Source organism: Danio rerio, chromosome 20 (assembly GCF_052040795.2).
Source record: "Danio rerio strain M-AB ecotype USA chromosome 20, GRCz13ab, whole genome shotgun sequence".
In the NCBI taxonomy this organism is placed as follows: Eukaryota; Metazoa; Chordata; class Actinopteri; order Cypriniformes; family Danionidae; genus Danio; species Danio rerio.
In genome coordinates, this window is record NC_141040.1 from 17,418,554 (window position 1) to 17,439,238 (window position 20,685).

A 20,685-nucleotide genomic window follows, 5' to 3' on the forward strand; every position below is an offset into this window, starting at 1 on the left:
AGGGCCTATAATGTCTTTAGCATATTAGCAAGCCTGTTAGCATATATTGTAGTATACACATTTATTGGATCAACCCTAAATGTACACGTTTCATATGACATTTGTTTATGTTGATTTATCCTTTAAATGTTCGGAAAACTTCCCAGTTGATCTCAGATGCTTGAAACAATATGGCTGCCCCTGTGAAATAACTTTCCTTAACTTTGGCTCTTTCACAACCAGCAATAAAAGTTACTCTCAGCTCACCAAATTACCAGAAATTGGTAAGAAAAACGTCAGCACATTCAGCCTGAGCCTGATAATTATCTTCAATTTCAGTCAAGATGATGCCACAGAAGACATCTGCCATTGCAGTCAGTGCACAGTCAGGCACTTTTCAAGGTTTTACCACAGAAATACTGTCTTAGTGTACAGAGTGCAGGTAATGTCAGAGTATGACTGTCACACCATGAGGTCAGATGTTTTCATCAGCTGAAAAAGTGTTCCGACAGGCATGCTAGCTCAATGTAAGTCTTGTAAAGCAGTGTGCTGTCCATATCCAACAAGCCGGTCATGGCCATGTCAGGACAGTGCTGAGGTAAACAGTAAATCCAAAAGCCCCTCATCATCTTTTCAACCTGTCCGCACTGAACAGCAGTCTCAAACGCTCAAAGAATGACTGTAGCTTAGATGCAGACTGGCAAAGGGTGGTGTGTTGTGAAATAAGATGGGCTGATAAAAAGAGTGTAAACTCAAATATACTGTTAGCGCAAAGGTGACTGCTTATGTTTTGCAATGTTGGGGAAGCTACTCTCAAACTGTTGCTTGATAAGCTACAAGCTAAGCTGTCAAGCTAACTAAAAAACTCTTAAAACTACTCTGCTAAACTGCAGGATACTGCCAAAAGTAACTAGTTGCAAACTATGGTAACACTTTACAATAACAGTACATAAATAATTATGTATTAATATGTAAACCAAACATTACTTTATTATGAATTAATGATGAATTATGGCACTACAACATGATTCATAAGAGTTCATGTGTATATAAAGCTACCTTAATTACTTGTTTGTACATGCTTTTAATTAATGTATTAATTAGCATTTAGGGGGCTACACGGTAGCACAGTGGGTAGCATGTTTGCCTCACAGCAAGAAGGTCACTGGTTCGAGCCTCGGTTGGGTTAGTTGGTGTTTCTGTGTGGAGCTTGTTCTCCTTGTGTTTGCGTGGGTTTCCTCCGGGTGCTCCAGTTTCACCCACAAACACAAAAACATGTATAGGTGAACTGGGTAAGCTAAATTGTCCGTAGTGTATGTGTGTGAATGAGTGTGTATGGGTGTTTCCCAGTGATGGGTTGCAGCTGAAAGGGTATTCGCTGCGTATGCTGGATAAGTTGGCGGTTCATTCCGCTGTGGCGGCCCTGGACTGATAAAGAGACTAAGCCGAAAAGGAAATGAAGGAATGAATTAACATTTAGGTTTAAATTAAATGCAACCAACATAAACTCATGAGAGGGCGAGGTAGTACTGTCACCTCACAGCAAGAAGGTTGCTGGTTCGAGCCTCGGCTGGGTCAGTTGGCATCTCTGTGTGGAGTTTGCATGTTCTCCCTGCGTTTGCGTGGGGCACCCTCTGGGTGCTCCGTTGTCCCCACCAGTCCAAAGACATGCGGTACAGGTGAATTGGTTAGGCTAAATTGTCCTTAGTGTATGAGTGTGAATGAGTGTGTATGGATGTTTCCCAGAGATGGGTTGCAGCTGGAAGGACGTAAAACATATGCTAGATAAGTTGACGGTTCATTCTGCTGTGGTGACCCTAGATTAATAAAGGGACTAAGCCGAAAAGAAAATGAATGAATTAACTCATGAGCTGTTAATGTATGACTTTACTTGAAGGGGCACATCATCAACTCATCTTTAACTGCTCATAAACTCCTGTGTTTAATCTGTTCATGTTGTTGTCGACAGAACACTTTTCTATTGTTATTCAGAGTAAACGCACTACTAGACGGACGTGCATAAGGAGTTCATGAGTAGTTAAGAACAAGTTAATGACGACGTGCCCCTCCAAGTAAAGTCATGATATAATTATACAAATTATACAATTGTATAATTTAAATAACGGATTATTTTACAGTGCATCATTATTGATGTACTATTATTATAAAGTGCTACCAAAACTACTAATTTCTCAATTACCTATATTACAATTTAGCTAACAATTGTTGAGGAATGCTTTAAGAAGTGTATTTGGCACCTAAAACAATGCAGTGCAATTTTGATGTTAAATATTAAAGTGGGTTGCGGAGTGGACATTTACATATGTAAACATTGCTTTATATGAAGGTCAAGGGTGGAAAGAGTACTGAAAAATCATACTAAAGTAAAAGTACCATTACTTGCTTAAAAATGTAGTGCAAGTAGACTAAAAGTATCTGTTGTGAATATTACTCAAAGTAGACCTTTTTAAAGTACTCAAAAGTAGCGAGTAGTGGGTATTACACTGTAAAAAGCTGACGCATACATGTAATTTGTGGATGTGTGTAAATGTAACATTCTGTAATGCATATAGTGATTGCCCAGCAGGCTCACAACATCATGAGATGTTAATATTAGAATAGATTTAGGTTGTGATGTCAGGTGACCTATATTTAAAGTCTACCCAGCGTCTAAGGGCAATGTTATTTTGAAGTTCAATAACAAAGTCAAATGACGTTGATGTTTGGTTGATTTTAGGTTATGTTAGAAACTGACCAAAATCCAACGTTGAGCCAACATTTTAAATCATATTGACATCAAATACTGACATTTATTCGTCAAGTATGACAACCAAAATCCAACGATAAACTTTATAATGTCGGTAATGTCCACACAACGTCAAGCTGTAACATCATTATACGTTGATATTTGGTTGTTTTAGTTTGGACGTTGAGTTCTGACGTCAAACCAATTTCCATTTTTAAACAAAATGCAACATCGCCACGACGTTGAGGTACAACGTCAATCTAACATCATGTTGACATCTTGTGCCTGTTGGATGTTTAATACAGTAATTATCAGTCATCTTCTCATCAGTGACCTGCATCTAAACACTCTGTAGATTTTAAACATCTTCTTGGACACCTTTAATTTTTTTAAATAGTTTACTACAATTAAAATGTGATAAGGATGTGATTCACTTTCTATGAGCCATTTGATTGGACAGGAATCACAGGACTGATTTTTCTAATCCCTATAGACCAAAACTTAAGTAGTGACTGCAGGTTGAAGGAATGTAGTGGAGTAAAATTACAGATACTGTACTAAAAATGTACTGAAGGGAACGTAAAAGTACACATTTTTAGAACTACGTGGTAAATTACAATTTCTATGAAAAACTACTCAATTACAGTCATTTAAGTATTTGTAGTTTGTTACTTTACACCACTGATGAGGGTACACACTAACATACATCTTTGATTCATCTTACAAGATGACAAGGATGAAAAAAACGAAACTGTTTGACTGCTACATTTTTGGTAAGAATTACATTAAACTTTATGTGCTTACTTCATTTTAATTGCCACATATTAGAAAACTGGATTAAATTTCTACAATTGTTACTTGAAACATCAGGTAATGCTTTATTTTAATTCAGAATTCATGGTATTAACAAACCATTAACCAACGTCGTGTAATAAACTACTAATAGTTAGTAAGGCAGAAGTTGCGTTTAAGATTTGGGTAGGATTAGGGTTGCTGAATAAGATCATACTTTAAAACTACCAATAAACAGTTAATATCTTAATAATAGGCAGGTCATAAGTCAGTAGTTAATAGCATGAATTGTGAGCTAAACTAAAGTATTCCCGAAACATATTATTAAAACGAATAACAGTAATAATTGAATAAACAAACATTAAACAATGTGATGTGGGAAAACTGCTGGTTTTAATACACTGTTTCTGGTAAGAAGATGCATAACATCATCTAATAATGAGCAGTACGTTTGTTTTTGCCCGTTAAACGGGCAGTTAGAGTTTCTAAGTATCACCAAATGGCACTGACAAGAGAAAAGGAGGATAGGAAATGAAACACTTCTGTAAGATAGAGTGTCTCTGTCAGAGAGAGGGAGAGAAATAAGGGGAGGTAAAGTGAAGTAGGCACTAGTTGGTTGCCTACAGGCTGTCTGCCTAACAAGCAAAAAGCCGAAGGAGCACCAGTCTCCCATCAGGTCCACAGAGAGAGCGAGCAGACAGACAGAAGATGTTACAGGAAGAGCACCGTGAGAGAGGGAGACGGTCAAAACATTGCCTATTTCTGTCCCTCTTGTTTCTTTCTTGCTATTTAGCAGATGCTTGTCATCCAACACAACCTTGGGTTCACTGATTGAATGGACAGTTCCAGTGAAGGAACCTGGGATGTGTCTCGCTCAAGGGCGAAAGCAGGAGAGACAGTTCTCTCGCTGTCTCATTAGATGCCCAGATCTTTACCTGTTCGACATCCACAGACTTTCTGTTGTTTTTTGGTTTGTTTGTTTGTTTGTTTTGCGGATTCACCAGCTTGAGTGGAATGCAGCCAAAGTTATTATCTCAGCATTTCTGCAATTATCTCTACAATGGCAACTCAGGCTCTTAGCCAGCATGGTGAAAAGGGGCTGTTATTTGTCAAAAAGTGGACATTTGTGCAGTTATTCCACTAATATTTAACCCTTGTGCATGTTCAAATGTACTAGTACTCTTTTGTTATGTTCGAGATGAAAACATCCACTGAATTAAACTGCTGTAAAATGCATCAGATAAATAATTTAAAAAAAATATTTGGATAAATCTGTTAATCAACCTCTGATCAAAACTACTAAATGTTTTAGAAAATTACAGGATTTTAACTCTTTATTGTCACTGATTTGGTGAAAGACACACACAAATTAACGTAATTTTAATATAAAAAGTAATTGTGAACTGGATTTTTGTTCCTTTTCTCACAGTCTTGGACATGTGAACGATTAGTAACAACATTGGCTTTGATGCATTGTTTGATTTTCATTTTTACTCCCTAATTTACTATTGGTGGCAGTTTTTGTCCCATTGACTTCCATTTTAAGCACATTTGATGGTGCATAAATACAAAGTCTTTGTTTTTGTTTACTCCATGTAGTTCAGATTTTCTCAGACACATCAAGGTAAATGTGTAAAGGTCACTCTCACACAGACACGGATACTTTAATTTGCTGTTATACTCCATATAAAATCCAGAAACTAAGCTTGCACTCAAAAAAATGATATGTTGGCGTTAATTAACTTTTTTTTGTCCACTGGTTCCACGTAACCGAGTTAAGTTACCTTTAAGAAAGAATATTAATTTTAGTGAACTTAAGTTAGTTACATAAAGGTAATGTAATGTTGTTTAGTTCAATCAACGTAACATTTATAATTTAGCTTTAATCAATGTAGTTATTTAAGTTCAATTATTCTAAAATTGATATTGCTATGTTTAACCAAATAAAAAAACAATTTCCGTTTCATTGAGTTTATTCAATAGCATTTTTACAGTTTTACATATTTTCCAGCAATAAAATGATTATCAAAATCCAAATACTGTCTTTATCTGTATCTTCACTTATTACAATAGGTTAAAATATTAATACTATTAAAATAATAGTAATACAAGTATGAAGCAAATTGAAAACAATAAATGATTTTAAAAATATGCTTACAAAAACATCATAAAATACACTTTTCGAAATAATACTTTTCATATATTACAAAAAACATTCAAAAATAATATTCTGCCTTCAAAAGATTTATCAAAAATATACATAGAAAAATTAAGTCTTCTTTTGTAAACTATACTGTACCTTCTTTACACTGAAAAAGCAGATAACACTTCAGTTGTTCAAAGAAAGATTAACATTTTAAAGCAATGTAACACAATCAGCATTACATCATAAATTAGACCAACCATCACAGAACATGCAATAGCTACACACATTCATTTCTGACACTTGCACCATTTCTGCACATTTGCACCAGACACTTTCTTACAACCACTCCCTATATCTAAAAAACAAAAAACAAAACATTGTGCATGAAGTCTGCTTTACACAGGTGTGTGGGCTTGACAAACCACATGTAGAAGCATTCTTAATTCTTAAATTTTTTTTGTATAATTAGCACATCTTGGGTGTAATGCCTCTTCTTGTTGATTTGCTGAATGTCTCCTTAATTGTAAGTCACTTTAGACAAAAGAGTCTGCTAAATGTTAATGTAACCACTGTAGATTCATAAGGTGGTGTTGCACATCAAGGTTTGCGCTTCATCATGCCCAGCATCCTAAAAAAAGTCAGGTAAAAAAATAAAACATTTACCAACAGATCAAAGGTGAAAGGAGGAATTGGTTTAAGAGAAAAATACAAAATGTTTAAAAAAAATTTAATAAAATAGCTTACCATGTACTCCCTCACTTAGGGCTTTAAGGATGCATTCACACCTTTTTTTTCCACTGGTGATGTTCTAAATGACAGAAATGACAAATAGTAATTTACTAAATAATTAGTAGTTAAAATTACTAGTAATTTTTACTGTACATCATTTTAATGTGTGTATAGGCATCTAAAGGCATAGTACCTGGATGATCCACAGTCTCCTCAGCCAGATATGGGACTTTAGAGGTTGAGCTGTAAACCTGTGAGGGAGAAAATAGATGTGAATGAGCAAAGATTTAAAATAATAAAATATAATAATATAAACAGCAAACTACTAAACTTAAAAATTTAAACGTGTTAGATGACCAAACAAATAAACTTACATTAAATATGTCATGCTAGATGTCATCCTATTTAAGTGTCACAAATGCATTTTTGCTTATTTTTTTTTAAGTTAACAGGCTTGAATAATACAATTAGATAATAAATAACAATGTGCCAACACCACATTTTAATTAATATTATGTAAGTTATCAAAACTAGCATTCAAACTCGACAAACTGCTTGACACTCATTTAAAATAAAGACTATCAAATCAAATAAAAAATCAAATCACTTTTATTGTCACATTATCAGCAGCACGTGTGCTATGATGAGTGAAAAGCTTAGACTATTCTAACATGACTATTCCTTACTACCAACGTTTGCAACTTTATTTTGGGGGAGTTAATATATATCAAGTATAAAATTTCACAGGAATGCAAAACAAACTATACATTTATCTGTCTATAATGTGGAAAAGACACTGGGAACATGGCAATTTCATAGCAATACTATACACAAACACAACAGAGTATTCCAAGAGAGTACATTTATGATTCAAATGTTGTCACAGCCTCAGTATAAATACATAAAAAGTAAAAAAAAATCTCACCTGTGTGTCCACATTTGGGAAAGCTTTGTGCACGTTCTCAATTTGTACTGTAATCTTCATCTTTTGATTCCCATAATATGGCGCCGAGCTGAGAGTGATCGTTGTGGTTTGAATCTTCTTACTTCCTGTGTTGTTTTGAAACTGCGCATGTGCAGATATTACTCCACCTATTGACCAAAATGCAGTACTGCAGAAGCAACACAACTCCCTTTCATTCATGTTAATTAAGTGAGCTGTTTAAATGTAAAAACTGACTTTTTCTAATTTTTTCCAACACAACACTTTTATTTTTAATACACAAACATAAGCGAATTGTTTAATTTAAACATGGTTACATTCTTTGGACCAACTAAAGCCATAATTCATTTTTTTGAGTGTGTTTTGCACAGGCCTATCTAAAGGGTTAATGGTGCCAAGTGACGATAAACAGTAAAAATGACAAATTATACCTCTTCCCTACAGGGAAAACCCCCAACAATCAAAAATGCATGATTATATGGTGTCATGGTTTTGCAATGTATGTAATTATAATAGAAGTCAATGGGGCAAAAAATACACTAACAGTAAATTAGGAAAGGAACAAAATGAAATTCAATCAAAGGCAACGTTGTTTCACATGTCCAAGTGTGTGATAAAAGGTATAAAAAAATCCAGTCCACAATTACTTTTTATATTGAAAATACACATAATTTTGTGTGCATTTTAAAAAAAATCAGTGACATCATTTATAAATTTAGCCATTAAAGAGTTAAAACCCTGTTATTCTTTAAGCAATTTAGCAGTTTTGATCAGGACTGAGATTGATTTACAGTTTTATGCAAAAATTATTTAGCATTTTTGTGACTTTGAAACTGTTAGCCTTATATTAAAGTAGATGATTGTCTTCAAACATATTTGTTGTGCTAGTTAAACATCTCTTCACATTCCAATAGTAATGACTAAAGTAAATGATCTAAATGCATTCTGAGATCCCCCTCATTGACTTGTGTCCTCTGTAGTGGACATTGTGTTTTCATGAATTTTGTTTACATTTTTTAAGCTACTTTGTCAAGTACTGTTTACTGTTCAAAGGACATACTGGGCTTTATAGTGATATGTCATTTGATTGGTGGGCATGCTAGAAACCACTGCATCCAAAATGGCCGACATACAAAACAGCTAATTTTATGGGAACGTGAAAGATATGTAAAATTTAGCTTTTTAAATGTTTTTTTCATTATTATTATTGCATGTATTTGTTTATAAAAGTGTCAGGAACAATACATTTAGCTTCCAAAGCTGTTAACTTGTTTGTGTTTTAAAATATCTTTTTTAAGAGTCCACTATAGTGGTAAGGTAAGGTGAGCTACATGCAATGATTTTTATATGCACACCTAACCACATCCCTCACAGTGACGTCACTAGCTCCATTGAGTGCATTGTGTCTGACATTGCAAGTCTGAGATATGCAGTCTCAGCTTTCAAATTCAGGGCTGCAATCAGTTACTTTTGAAATTTCTAAACACTTTGTGTAACTACTGGTAAGAAGACTGACGGTTGTTGCTAAAAGGTATACAGCTGCGGCCGGAAGTTAACAATATTTATTTATATTATTTATTTCATTACCTATTAGTTGTGTTTTATTAACATCTTACCAACCCTCACCGTAATATACAGGGTTCATACACATTTTTACTACCAAAATTCCATGACTTTTCCAGGACTTTCAAGACAATTTTCATGACCTAATGTTTCACGTAATGTCTAGATACGTAGTAAATCATAAGAAACACTAAAATTTATTACAGCATATCATAAAACACATAATAGTTTGCATTTAATTTGATATGTATGTAAAATAGATGATCCTTACACAGCACTAATAATTTGAGCATGTTTTTGGCCAAGAAAAGAAAATAAGTAAAAACAACTAACCTCCATTCCAATATACAGATATTTGTCAAACTAATTTGAGATAATTTTGATAGTTTGATACTACTTCTATTACAAAGCTGCGATAACACTGTACTTTTTACTCTATAGACTTTCATTCATAGGTATGCGAACGCGGCAGAACAGAAATGCAAACACGTGCGAAAAAGTTTCACATTTCTCTGCATTCGAAAGTTCAAACTTGGTGAATTCTTGCCTGCAAAATCACATCAGGTGATTGCGTGAGACCAATAGAAGATCATTTAAAATAAGACATTTTAAATATGGAGCAATCGCTCACTTTTATTAATGTCTAATCATATTGTTTAACCCATCCCTTTTTGCAGCGAAGTACGACAGAATTTTGCAAACACAAGCTCTAATGTGACCGCAGCTTAAGTCACTTCGGACAAAAATGTCTACTAAATGACTAAATGTAATTTCCATGACTGTTGCAAAACCTTTTTGTTTTTCAAAACTTTTTCAGGCCTGGAAAACGCCATGTCAAAATTCCATGACTTTTTTCAGGTTTTCCATGACCGTATGAACCCTGAATATAAAAACACTAATTATACTAAATATTATTAATATAATTTATTAAATTCCTAGGTGAAGCAGTGGCTGTCGCCTCACAGCAAGAAGGTCGCTGGGTCGCTGGTTCGAGCCTCGGCTCAATTGGCATTTCTATGTGGAGTTTGCATGTTCGGGTGCTCCGGTTTCCCCCACAGTCCAAAGACATGCGGTACAGGTGAATTGGGTAGTCTAAACTATGAGTGTGTATGAGTGTGTGTGTGAATGTGTGTGTGGATGTTTCCCAGAGATGGGTTGCGGCTGGAAGGGCATCCGCTGCGTAAAAACTTGCTGGATAAGTTGGCGGTTCATTCTGCTGTGGTGACCCCGGATAAATAAAGGGACAAAGCTGACAAGAAAATGAATGAATTATTGATTAAATTACTATATGATTTTATTTATTATTATTATTATTATTATTATTATTATCATTATTATTATTATTATTCTTTATTAGGATCTACCCCAAGCCTAACACAACCTTTACAGTAATGTAAAACCGTAAATTGAGTATTATTATTAATTTACCCATAGATTGTATTTTATTAACACCTACCCCAATCCTAAATCTACCCCTCACAGTAATGTAAAAACATTAACTATTATTGTAAATTAATTGTATTGTTTTAATAATATAAATGATTAACATAAAGTTCCAGCTACAGATGTTTCTCTTCTAGACTTGACTGAGGCTGGCATTGTCTACTTCATTAAGGTGCTTAATGAAGGTGCATCTTCTTCATTAAATTTTTTTGGTGTATTTAGTGCCACCAGCTGGACAGAAGTGTGAATCGCATGTGCTCTTGAAGTGAAGACAAACTAAATTTTGTATTTTCTCCCCGAGTTCTTGTGGGTTTCCTCTAGGTGCTCCAGTATAGATGAATTCATTCATTCATTTTCTTTTCAGCTTAGTTCCTTTATTAATCTAGGGTCGCCACAGTGGAATGAACCGCTAACTCATCCAGCATATGTTTTTACCCAGCGGATGCCCTTCCAGCTACAACCCATGGGAAACATCCACACACCCTCATTCACACACATACACTACGGTTCTTTGGACTTGTGGGGGTAACACATGTGAATACGGGTAGAACATGCAAACACAGAAATGCCAACTGACCCAGCCGAGGTTCGAAAGGTGAATGTGCGACTCATTGCTTCACTATGCAGCCCTATAGGTAAATTGGGTAAGCTAAATTGGCCATAGGGTATGTGTGTGCATAAGTGTGTGTGGATGTTTCCTAGTACTGAGTTGCAGCTGGAAGGGCATCAGCTGTGTGAAATGTACGCTGGATACGTTGGCGGTTCATTGTGCTGTGGAGAGAATAAAGAGACTAAGCCAAAAGAAAATGAATGAATGAGTATTATGCAGTCCTGTCCAGCTGATACCCCTGCTAAATACACCAAAAAACAGCAAAAAAGAGTTGTTTTTAAAGTTTGAAATATGATTATCAATTCAGTTCAAACCAATTAGCTACAGGAGTGTTTTATATTCACCCTCTGGAGCCGTGTGAGTAAATCCAATTTTGAGTAAACTATGCTTTTAAGCTTGCATTTTGTCTCCTCTTCCTTTGCTTCATATATTCGTCCCTTTAAATGTGCTGAAAAAGGCAAAACATGCGAGTCTAACAGTGTAAATATATTAATAGCATTTTGATGGCGAGGACTAAAACATGACAAATCTTTTACTAAGTCATTTGTATGTGTTTGAGGATGAATGAATCTGTGAGCGCATGCAATTATCCCATCATCAGAGTCACTGGTGCATAAAACTGAGGAAATCCCCCAGTCACAGATGCCCCTTACTGCGCACAGACTCTAATCAGAAAGCATTCATGCGCATACATAACCACAAACACACACACACACACACACACACACACACACACACACACACGCACACGCACGCTTTAAACACACAATCTGATTCAGCTTTCATTCCCTGGGACATTCAAGCCCAGATTCACATTCATACAGCACATACATGCGCACACACGGACACTTGGGCTGTATCTGAAATCGCTTCTGTTGACCTTATTCTTCAAGTATGCCATTGAATTCTTGTATCATTTACTTCAATTGATTTATAGATGTTAAACATCGCTCGTTTTGCTGCTTTATGTTGCAAACTGACTGTAACTGACTGAGAAGTTTGTGTTTCTTATTTAATCATTTCATACACTTTGTTATAAGCTTTTTAAATTTAAAATTACAAAGTACAGAGTTGTATGTGGGTGAAACTTTTATTATGAAAACCATAGGCTACAGCAGGGATGGCCAACCCTGTTCCTGGAGAGCTACCTTCCTGCAGATTTCAATTGCAACCCATATCAAACACACCTGCCTGTAATTATCACGTTTTGTTCAGGTCCTAATTGATTGGTTCATGTGTGTTTGATATGGGTAGCAACTGAAATCTGCAGGAAGGTGGCTCTCCAGGAACAGGGTTGGCCAACCCTGGGCTATAGTGTAACCGGGAAGACAAAATGGCTACACCTCATGGCAAGTGAAGAAGAATGTATTGCTGTTTCTTAAGCTGCGGTCACACTAGAGTTGTGTGTGCGAAATTCTGTTGTACGGCGCTGTGCAAAGGGGCGGGATTAAACAAGATTGTTTAAAAAAGCGAGCGATTGCTTTATGTTTTAAATTTCTGTCCAGAGAGATCTTGTTTTGATTCTCGATTGGTCTTACGCAGTCAAGTGATGCAACTTCGCAGGTCCGAGTTCACCAAGCTTGAATTCTGGTCTGATGCAATCGAGTGAGTATGAATGGAAGTCTATGGCGAGAAAAGTCAAGTGTGACCCCAGCTTTAATTCCAAAAACGCAGAGAATGGACTTGCGTTCATAGCGAGACCGGTCTTGCCAGATGTTCTTGGAAGAACGGGAGAGACTGCGAGAACAGAGAACGCGTCCTGTGAGAAATGAGATGCTACATTTTTCCTGATGGTCACATGACCATTACATGTTTTTAAAGGAAAATTATTTAAACATTACAGCATTCATACAACGATTTATTGTTTTTCCCCTTTTCACAAGGTGTTAAATGTTAAGGCCGGCACAAAGCCGATGATCGATTGTTGGATCTTGGTCGGACCCTTAAGCAGGTCGCACACCAGAAGCGCCGCTCGGCGCCGCGACACGGCGCGTACATGACAGTTTAAAGTATCGCACACCAGACGCGCACATTCGAATGATATTTAACATGAAACTAATCAGATGGCGCTCTGTGGCGCGGCTGAAAAATGAACTGCGTCCTGAGCCGTCGCCGGGCGCCGCCGACAGCCGCCGACTTGCGGCGCCGGTGTGTGTATCCTGATAGAAACCTATGTTTAGAATTCTAAAATACATGGCGCTGCGTGGTGCCGAGCGGCGGTTCTGGTGTGCGACCTGCTTTAGTCAGCATCAGTCTGGCTAGTTGGTTTAGTGTGTTCAAAGTGAAATCCATGTTCCATCCTGTCAGTTCAGGCTACTTGTGGTCATTTGGGGGTGAAATATTTTCAAGGCAACTCCATATATCTTTGCAACCCAGGCTTATTCCAATTATGTTCCCCTATATACATTTCTGGAGAGAACAAAATATATGCCAGGAGCTACTAAATCCACCAGAGGCCGCTTTCGACTAACTGACTGACTGACACTGACTGACCGACTGACTGATTCCCTTCCCTAAACCCAACCGATAAAGTTTTTAAAAGCACTGACTGACCTGCCCACCCCTTTTCCTAAACCCAACCAGTGTTTTAAAAAGAAATCCAGTAAAAGAAAATCTCTCGTCTGATTTTTACCACGTTTTCAGATTTTAAACATTTTTTACCTTGTTATTTACATGTTTATTTTATTTTATTTTTTTAGCTTTTGTTTTTGTCTTAGCTGCTTTCTGGAATAATTTTTTGCTAGACCCAAACCCCGTTGTTGTGGTCAACTTCTCTCTGCAACTGAAGTCTGCGAACGTAGCTACTGGATTAACTGGTAACAGCGGAAAAGCTGTCCATACAGAGGTAAGCGGTCAGCTGGTAAGCGCAAAAAGGAACAGCGTCAAACCGCATTCATTTTAATGACAAAATGCACCCATGCATACTTCTGGCTGCATAATTCACGATCTCCAGAAATGTAGATAGGGCTACATTTTAAAAATTAGATAATGTTGGATCTTTGGACCTTTATTACCAACTGAGCATCATTCAAAACCACAGCTTGCTTGAAAATTGTCACTACCCATCCCTTCATGATTACAGCCGACATCCCACTACTCGTGAAAGGGAGTCTCCTGCTGAAGTCTGCAAATTAGATAAAATGTCCCAGAAATTGTGGAGACAGGAGAAATAAGCACCACTGGAGTGCGAGAGACACACGTAGTGATATAGTAGGTATTTAGTTTGTTAGGTTACATTAATAGCGCAGTGAAGAAGTATCTCTAGCACAAAACGCAGCAGGGGTCCACCTCGCTCTCTCTCCCTTACACACACACACTTTGCTACAGTATAGTTCCTCACAGTGCTCTTTTTTTTATGGATTTTTCCAAATTAACTTTCGTGCAATGTGTAAAACAGCTCGAGGTGATTAAAAACGTACTGCAGTGCATGTGGTATGATGTTATTGTCTCTCAAAAGACAGAGTTGACTCAGAGTTGTGTGTTATTTCTCCCAAAAACGTAAATGATGTTGATAATTACTGACTTTCATGTCGTTTCAATCCAATCCTGAGACTTCAATTGAATCCTTTATCTTCAGAACACAAATTGTGATATTTTAGAAGAAATTAAGCTCTCTTATCCTCCATAGACAGGAACTGTCCAATGATTTTCAAAGTCTAGAAAAGTCTAAAAACCTTTTTAAAACAGTCCACGTGTCCTAAATGGTTCAACTGTTATTATACGAAGCTTCAAGAACATTTTTGGCACCAAAATAAACTGTAAAAAAGACTATTGACTAATAAATGACTATTAAATGAAAACGCATACAAATACAATTTCAAAGTGGATTCATTAATCAAAAAATGATTTGCTTTTATTACTATTTAAAGCTTAAATGTTTGAAAAAGTTAACTAATATATCGTCACATTGGAATTCTAAGGTTCTATCTGCGTTCTGAACGATTTTGAGATATTGAGCTTCAAAGTTTTTGCATTCCATTTACAAACGGTATGAGTGTACCATTTGTTTTTTAAATCAAAAGTCTTAAAATGTAAACAACTTATAAAAAAACATCCCAAAATTTAAATAAGTTGTCATTTAATAGGAATATGTCAATAACTCAAGTTCGACAAAAATGTCAGATAGAGCCTTATAATTCTAAGGTGACTATATATATATGTTCAACTGACTCTTATTTTAAGTATAATAAGTCTAGCCAAGTAAAACTTTGATATATATGTTATGTCAACACATTCAATCCAGATGCTAAGTTAACATAGCTCAATATATTAAGTTGTCATAACTAATTGACACAATCATTGTTCACAGGGTATAAAGGATGAGAGAGCTCCCGGATGTCATCTAAAATATCTTATTTTACATTCTAAAGATAAATGAAGGTCTCAGAGGATTGGAAAGACATGAGATTGAATAAATATAAAAGAATGTTCATTTTTGGGTGAACTAACGTCCAAATGTATCTTATGGAGTTTCATGGTGATGTCTGACACACGACAAAACTTGGTGGATCACATCATGTTGAGAAGGTAAAACAGAAGCCATGTTTTATGTTCATACGCTCTATAAAATCTTGAACACACTGCACACAATTGACTGATCACAGCAGGGTCATCAGACCAATTACTGCAGATTAGCATAAGGAAAAGGAGAAATTTGTAATAATGGCTCCTTTGTGTTTGATTGGGCAATTAAGGTAAAAAAAATATATTCATATTATAATACAATAAAAGTGTTTTGTGACCTTACTTGCATCTCAACTTGTTGGAGACTTCCAAAACCAAACGATGGACTTTTCATAATCCATAGGGACTATTTAAATGGCAACTCCAGAGATGACAATTGAATGTGTTCTTAGTAAACCCACCTGTTTACAGTAAATTACATTACCCATCATGCTTTACAGAAGATTTCAGCAATCTTAGCTGACAAATTGAAGTTCTAAATACATTCCCATTTAGTTATTTAACATTTTTTTTTAAGAGTTCACACTTAGCTGATGATTGATAATGAAGTGTGTTTGTCATGCTGTCCTGGGAGAGAGCCCTGAGCCCAGAATATCCTCGAGCCCGGGGCTCCTTCCCGTTTGGAGGGAGAGAGGAGAGTTTGAGCTCAGGTGGGTCTCGAGAACTCCCCTACTATGAACTGCTGATATATATCTGACTGTTTTGAAGTAGTGCATGTCTTTGAATGGTGGGAGGAAACTGGAGGACCCGGAGAAAACTCACACGAAACACAGAAAGGACATGCAAACTCTGCACAGAAACGCCGACCAGCCCAGAGAGGGCCGAACCAGCGGCGTTCTTGCTGTGAGGCAACAGTGCTACCACCTGGGCCACTGAGCCGCCCTATCAGAGAAGGGGAGGAGTAGGGGTGGAAGGGGAGATTCTTCAAGATGAAGATGACTGGAGTAGAAAGCTCTGGTAATTTATAGTGTGTTAGTATTCATCTGATTGGTGCAATATGCAAAGTTAATGCGGTACCAGCTGTGTTCGATCATAAGCATGAGATCCTCTCGAATTTTTTTTTTTTAGAAATAAACCACACTTATGGGGCGGCACAGTGGCTCAGTGGTTATTACTGTCGCCTCACAGCAAGAAGGTCACTGGTTCCAGTTCTGACGGGGCCGTTTCTCTGTGGAGTTTGCATCTTTTTCCCATGTTTCCCAGTACTGAGTTGTGGCTAGAAGGGGATTGCCGGAATAGTTGGTGGTTCATTTCGTCATGGTGACCCCGAATAAATATGAGACTAAGCCGAAGAAAACAAAAATGTATATGAACATTATTTTGTGAATGTTCTATTTTAATGAATATTAAAAGAAAGTTCCAAAAACATTATTTCTAAAATAATTACATGCTAACATTTATACAACATTAAAGGAACATTACTAAATATTCTAAAATCATTCACTGTGAGCAAATTAAGTCAAAAGTTCCATCCATAACCCTAAAGCTGTCATGATCACCAGCGATCCAGCCTGTGCAGATCACTGGTAATCACGCAGATCACATAGGACTACAAATCTGCTGGTAATTGAACTACAAGAACCAGTCATGCACCACACACACACACAACCAGTTCCTGATCCTGACTGATTGCAAACACAGTTGATGATGTTCAAGTATTGTTTACAAATGCATATATACGGCTCACTTTGAGGCACTCATTGCTGAGTCTTGTTTACTGTTTAGTGACATTTCAACACATTTCCTTTGTCTTGCTTTGCCGTGTTTAGAGCATTGCCTTGTTTATCTTTTTGTTTTGTTGTTTCTTTTTGTCTGCTGCCTGCCTTCAAACCATCTGCTTGTGTATTTGACTACAACTCTGGATTGACCATATACATCTGTTAGCCCTTGTGTTCATCATTGCTTACCTGACCTCTCTAATAAACCTGCATTTGGATGCACACTTCCGCTGTTGGTGTCACATCTCTTTATAAAAGCAATTATATTTCATCATTTTTAATTTAAACGTGTCCTTCTCATGCATCATGGGATTTTAAGAATTAAATCTACTTCAAATGAAAGTTTGTAATGAAAAATTCAGAGCGTTATTTCAGGGCTACCAATTTCAGAACATTTTGCTTTTACTGTAAACACATTCCCTATTTCCCTATCCTGACTTTTTGAATGCAAAGTGGGTCTATAAGATATGATATCAAACATTTATAGACTGGGCGGGCAGCGTCTTGCTTCCTTTTTTAGGATCGTAGCCTGAAGGAGAGACTCTAATTGCAACGGATTCATTTTCTACATTCTGTTTGAAGTTGTGCTGCGTCAAGTATCAAGTGGAATAAATTCTCGGATTCCTCGCTGAAATCCATGCCAACCTCCCCCTAAAAACTACAGAGTGGGGTACATGCCATGGCTAGAGCTGGGAAACGGGGAAGACAGAGCTTGATATCCATGTTATGTAATGAGGCGCTAAAGAGATTAGCTTCATGTTGGCACTTCACACTTCCTTTGAACTCCAGAAGAATTATCAGGGATTTCACCGAATGAACAGAGCAGTTGTATCCAGCTATAAATGTTTGTTATGTTTGTTAATACTGTGATTATCTGATCACTTGTTGGTGAAAAACTATAAAAGGAATAAAGGGAAATATAGCTTATTATGTTCTCTTTGTGATCAGCATTGTGTGGAAAAGTTTTGCATGCGGCTGCATTACATGTTCAAGTTAACTCTGACCTATGAATTTGCATCACATGAATGCATGGGACCATTCATTCATTCATTCATTTTCTTTTCAGCTCAGTCCCTTAATCTGGGGTCGCCACAGCCGAATGAACCGCTGACTTATCCAGCATATGTTTTATGCAGTAGATGCCCTTCCAGCTGCAACCCTGGGAAACATCCATACAAACTCATACTCTACGCACAATTTAGCTTACCCAATTTACCTGTACCGCATGTCTTTGGACTTGTATGGGAAACCAGAGCACCTGGAGGAAACCCACAAGAACATGCAAACTCCACACAGAAAAGCCAACCGGCCCCGCAAAGGCTCAAACCAGCAACCTTCTTGCTGTGAGGCGATCGTGCTACCCACTGTGCCACCGTGATGTGCATGAGACCAATAGAAGATCAAAACTTGACTGATTTATGATTTTTAAAAGTGGCATCCCAAAACCCCATCCTTTAACCCAACCATCATCAGGGGATAAGTAATAAGTAAGAACTGATTGGTTCATCAACCAATCAGAATCGAGCATTCAACATTAGAATAATAACTAGTAGGTGCAGCTTTGAGGCAAGATCTTTAATATTTATTAGTCAATTCTTAGCATTGTACTTGTGTGTAATACTATACTACCCTCACTTACTTGTGATCGTCTGCCTCTTTGCCCACCAGAGGGATGATGGGTAATAGAGTCCTCTTATAATAAGCAGCAGGACGTCCGGCATCATGGTTGGAGGCTCGAAGCCCCAAACTGTGAAATCCTCTTTTCCAGGAATTACCTAAGACAAAAAAAAAAAAAAAAAAAAAAAAGATTGGCTTTATTCTAAGAATCACTTTCCTAGGGAGCTGTGAGTTGTAATATCTGGATGCAGCCTTTATGATGCAAGCTGAGATCGCATCACTCAGGGATGTAATTTCAGACACAATGCACTCAATGGAATGAATGACGTCACTGTGACGGGTAGGGTTAGGGGTGGGGTTAGATGAGCGCATTAAAAAGCATTAGATGCAGCTCAGATTGCACTGCACCAGGTCTGCATCCAGTCCCCTCTCACCTGTTTTGATGGAGGCGAGGTCTCTGCTGAGTCTGCGCTGTTCTCGGGTCAGTGTGTTGAGGTGATAATGTTTGGCCTGATCCAGTCTCTGCAGACCCTCGGCCAGTCTGAACTCTGTCCTCCTCTCTTCTCGCCTCTGAGCCTCAGCGGGCCGCGACGACCAGTCCCCTCGACGCATGACCTTTCAAAAATATCATAAAAACATTAACCTTTATTCATTTAGCAGATGATTTTAAGTCAATTACGAATGCAGAAAACAACAAATGATTCATCTTATGAGTAGCACTTGTCGAAAACAGGCAAACCGCTGAGTTTAACTGTAAAAAAATAAAAAAAATAAATTATAATAATAATAAAAACAGGCCAATAGGAACAAAACTATGGCAATCCACAAAGCATCATTGCTGTAATACTATGAACTTTCATGTGGAGGCTATGGGAAAGAGCACTATCCTGCTGAAGAGTTTGCCCACTCCTGTGGTCTGTAATGGGCAGCGCAAATGTCTTGATACCTCAGGCTGTTGATGTTGACATCCACTCTGCAGATCTCTCGCACGCCCCCATACTGAATATAACCCCAAGCCATGATTATTCCTTCACCAAACTAGATGGATTTCTTGGGTCTATGCAGGTTCCAATAGGTCTTCTGCAGTCTTCTGCAGTTCAGCACCCCTGTTTATTTTTTTCCCCAATATCTGTTCTGTTCTGGGAAGATTGTTTCAGAACATTTCTAAGCATAATAGTTTTAAAAACTTATTTCTAATAACTGATTTATTTAATCTTTTCCATGATGACAGTAAATACTATTTTACTAGATATTTTTCAAGACACTTCTATACAGCTTAAAGTGACAGTTAAAGGCTTAACTAGGTTAATAAGGTGAACTAGGCAGGTTAGGGTAATTAGCCAAGTTATTGTATAACGATGGTTTGTTTTGTAGAATATCGAAAAAAAAAATAGCTTAAAGGGGCTAATAATTTTGTCCCAAAAATGTTTTTTTTTTTTAAATTAATAACTGCTTTTTATATAGCCGAAATAAAACAAATAAGACTATTTCCAGAAGAAAAAATATTATCAGACATACTGTGTAAATTTCCTTGCTCTGTTAAAAATCGTTTGGGAAAAATTAAAAAAAAGAAAATAAAAATCAAAAGTGGGCTAATAATTCTGAATTAAACTGTATATATATATATATATATATATATATATATATATATATATATATATATATATATATATATATATATATATATATATATATATATATATATATATCTGTGTGTGTGTGTGTGTTATTCTGATGTTTTTTGTAATGACCTGATATTTTTCAACTAAAGAATGTTTAAGAACTAATGAAACAATTGTGCAATTAAAAAAAAAAACAATCAAATAATATTTTTTCTTTTATGTGTAATTATGAAAAATAGTGTCATTAATTGTGAAAATTTCAAGTTTTGAATATACATATATGACATATAATGTTAAATATAGTGTTTTTAGA

The 20,685-nt window shown here is 36.6% G+C and overlaps 1 protein-coding gene and 1 long non-coding RNA gene across 4 annotated transcripts in view; both read right to left on the minus strand.

Moving 5' to 3' along the window:
- Positions 1–20,685, minus strand: part of ccdc190 (coiled-coil domain containing 190) — a 40,860-nt gene that overhangs the window by 5,792 nt on the left and 14,383 nt on the right. For all 3 annotated transcript variants that reach the window (XR_015518262.1, XR_015518261.1, XM_087298094.1), the window contains exons 2-3: positions 19,185–19,365; positions 18,773–18,908 (exon numbers count right to left, since the gene is read on the minus strand). Coding sequence is in view for 1 of the 3 variants with exons in the window: in XM_087298094.1 (XP_087154220.1) it covers positions 18,773–18,908; positions 19,185–19,362 (314 nt within the window). In the remaining 2 variants the exon portion in view is untranslated. The remainder of the gene's footprint in view (positions 1–18,772; positions 18,909–19,184; positions 19,366–20,685) is intronic.
- Positions 5,473–7,446, minus strand: LOC147839116 (uncharacterized). The gene is made up of 4 exons (XR_015518265.1): positions 7,318–7,446; positions 6,586–6,643; positions 6,408–6,471; positions 5,473–6,291 (listed from the first exon to the last, which is right to left on the minus strand). It is a non-coding gene; the product is annotated as an uncharacterized LOC147839116 (long non-coding RNA).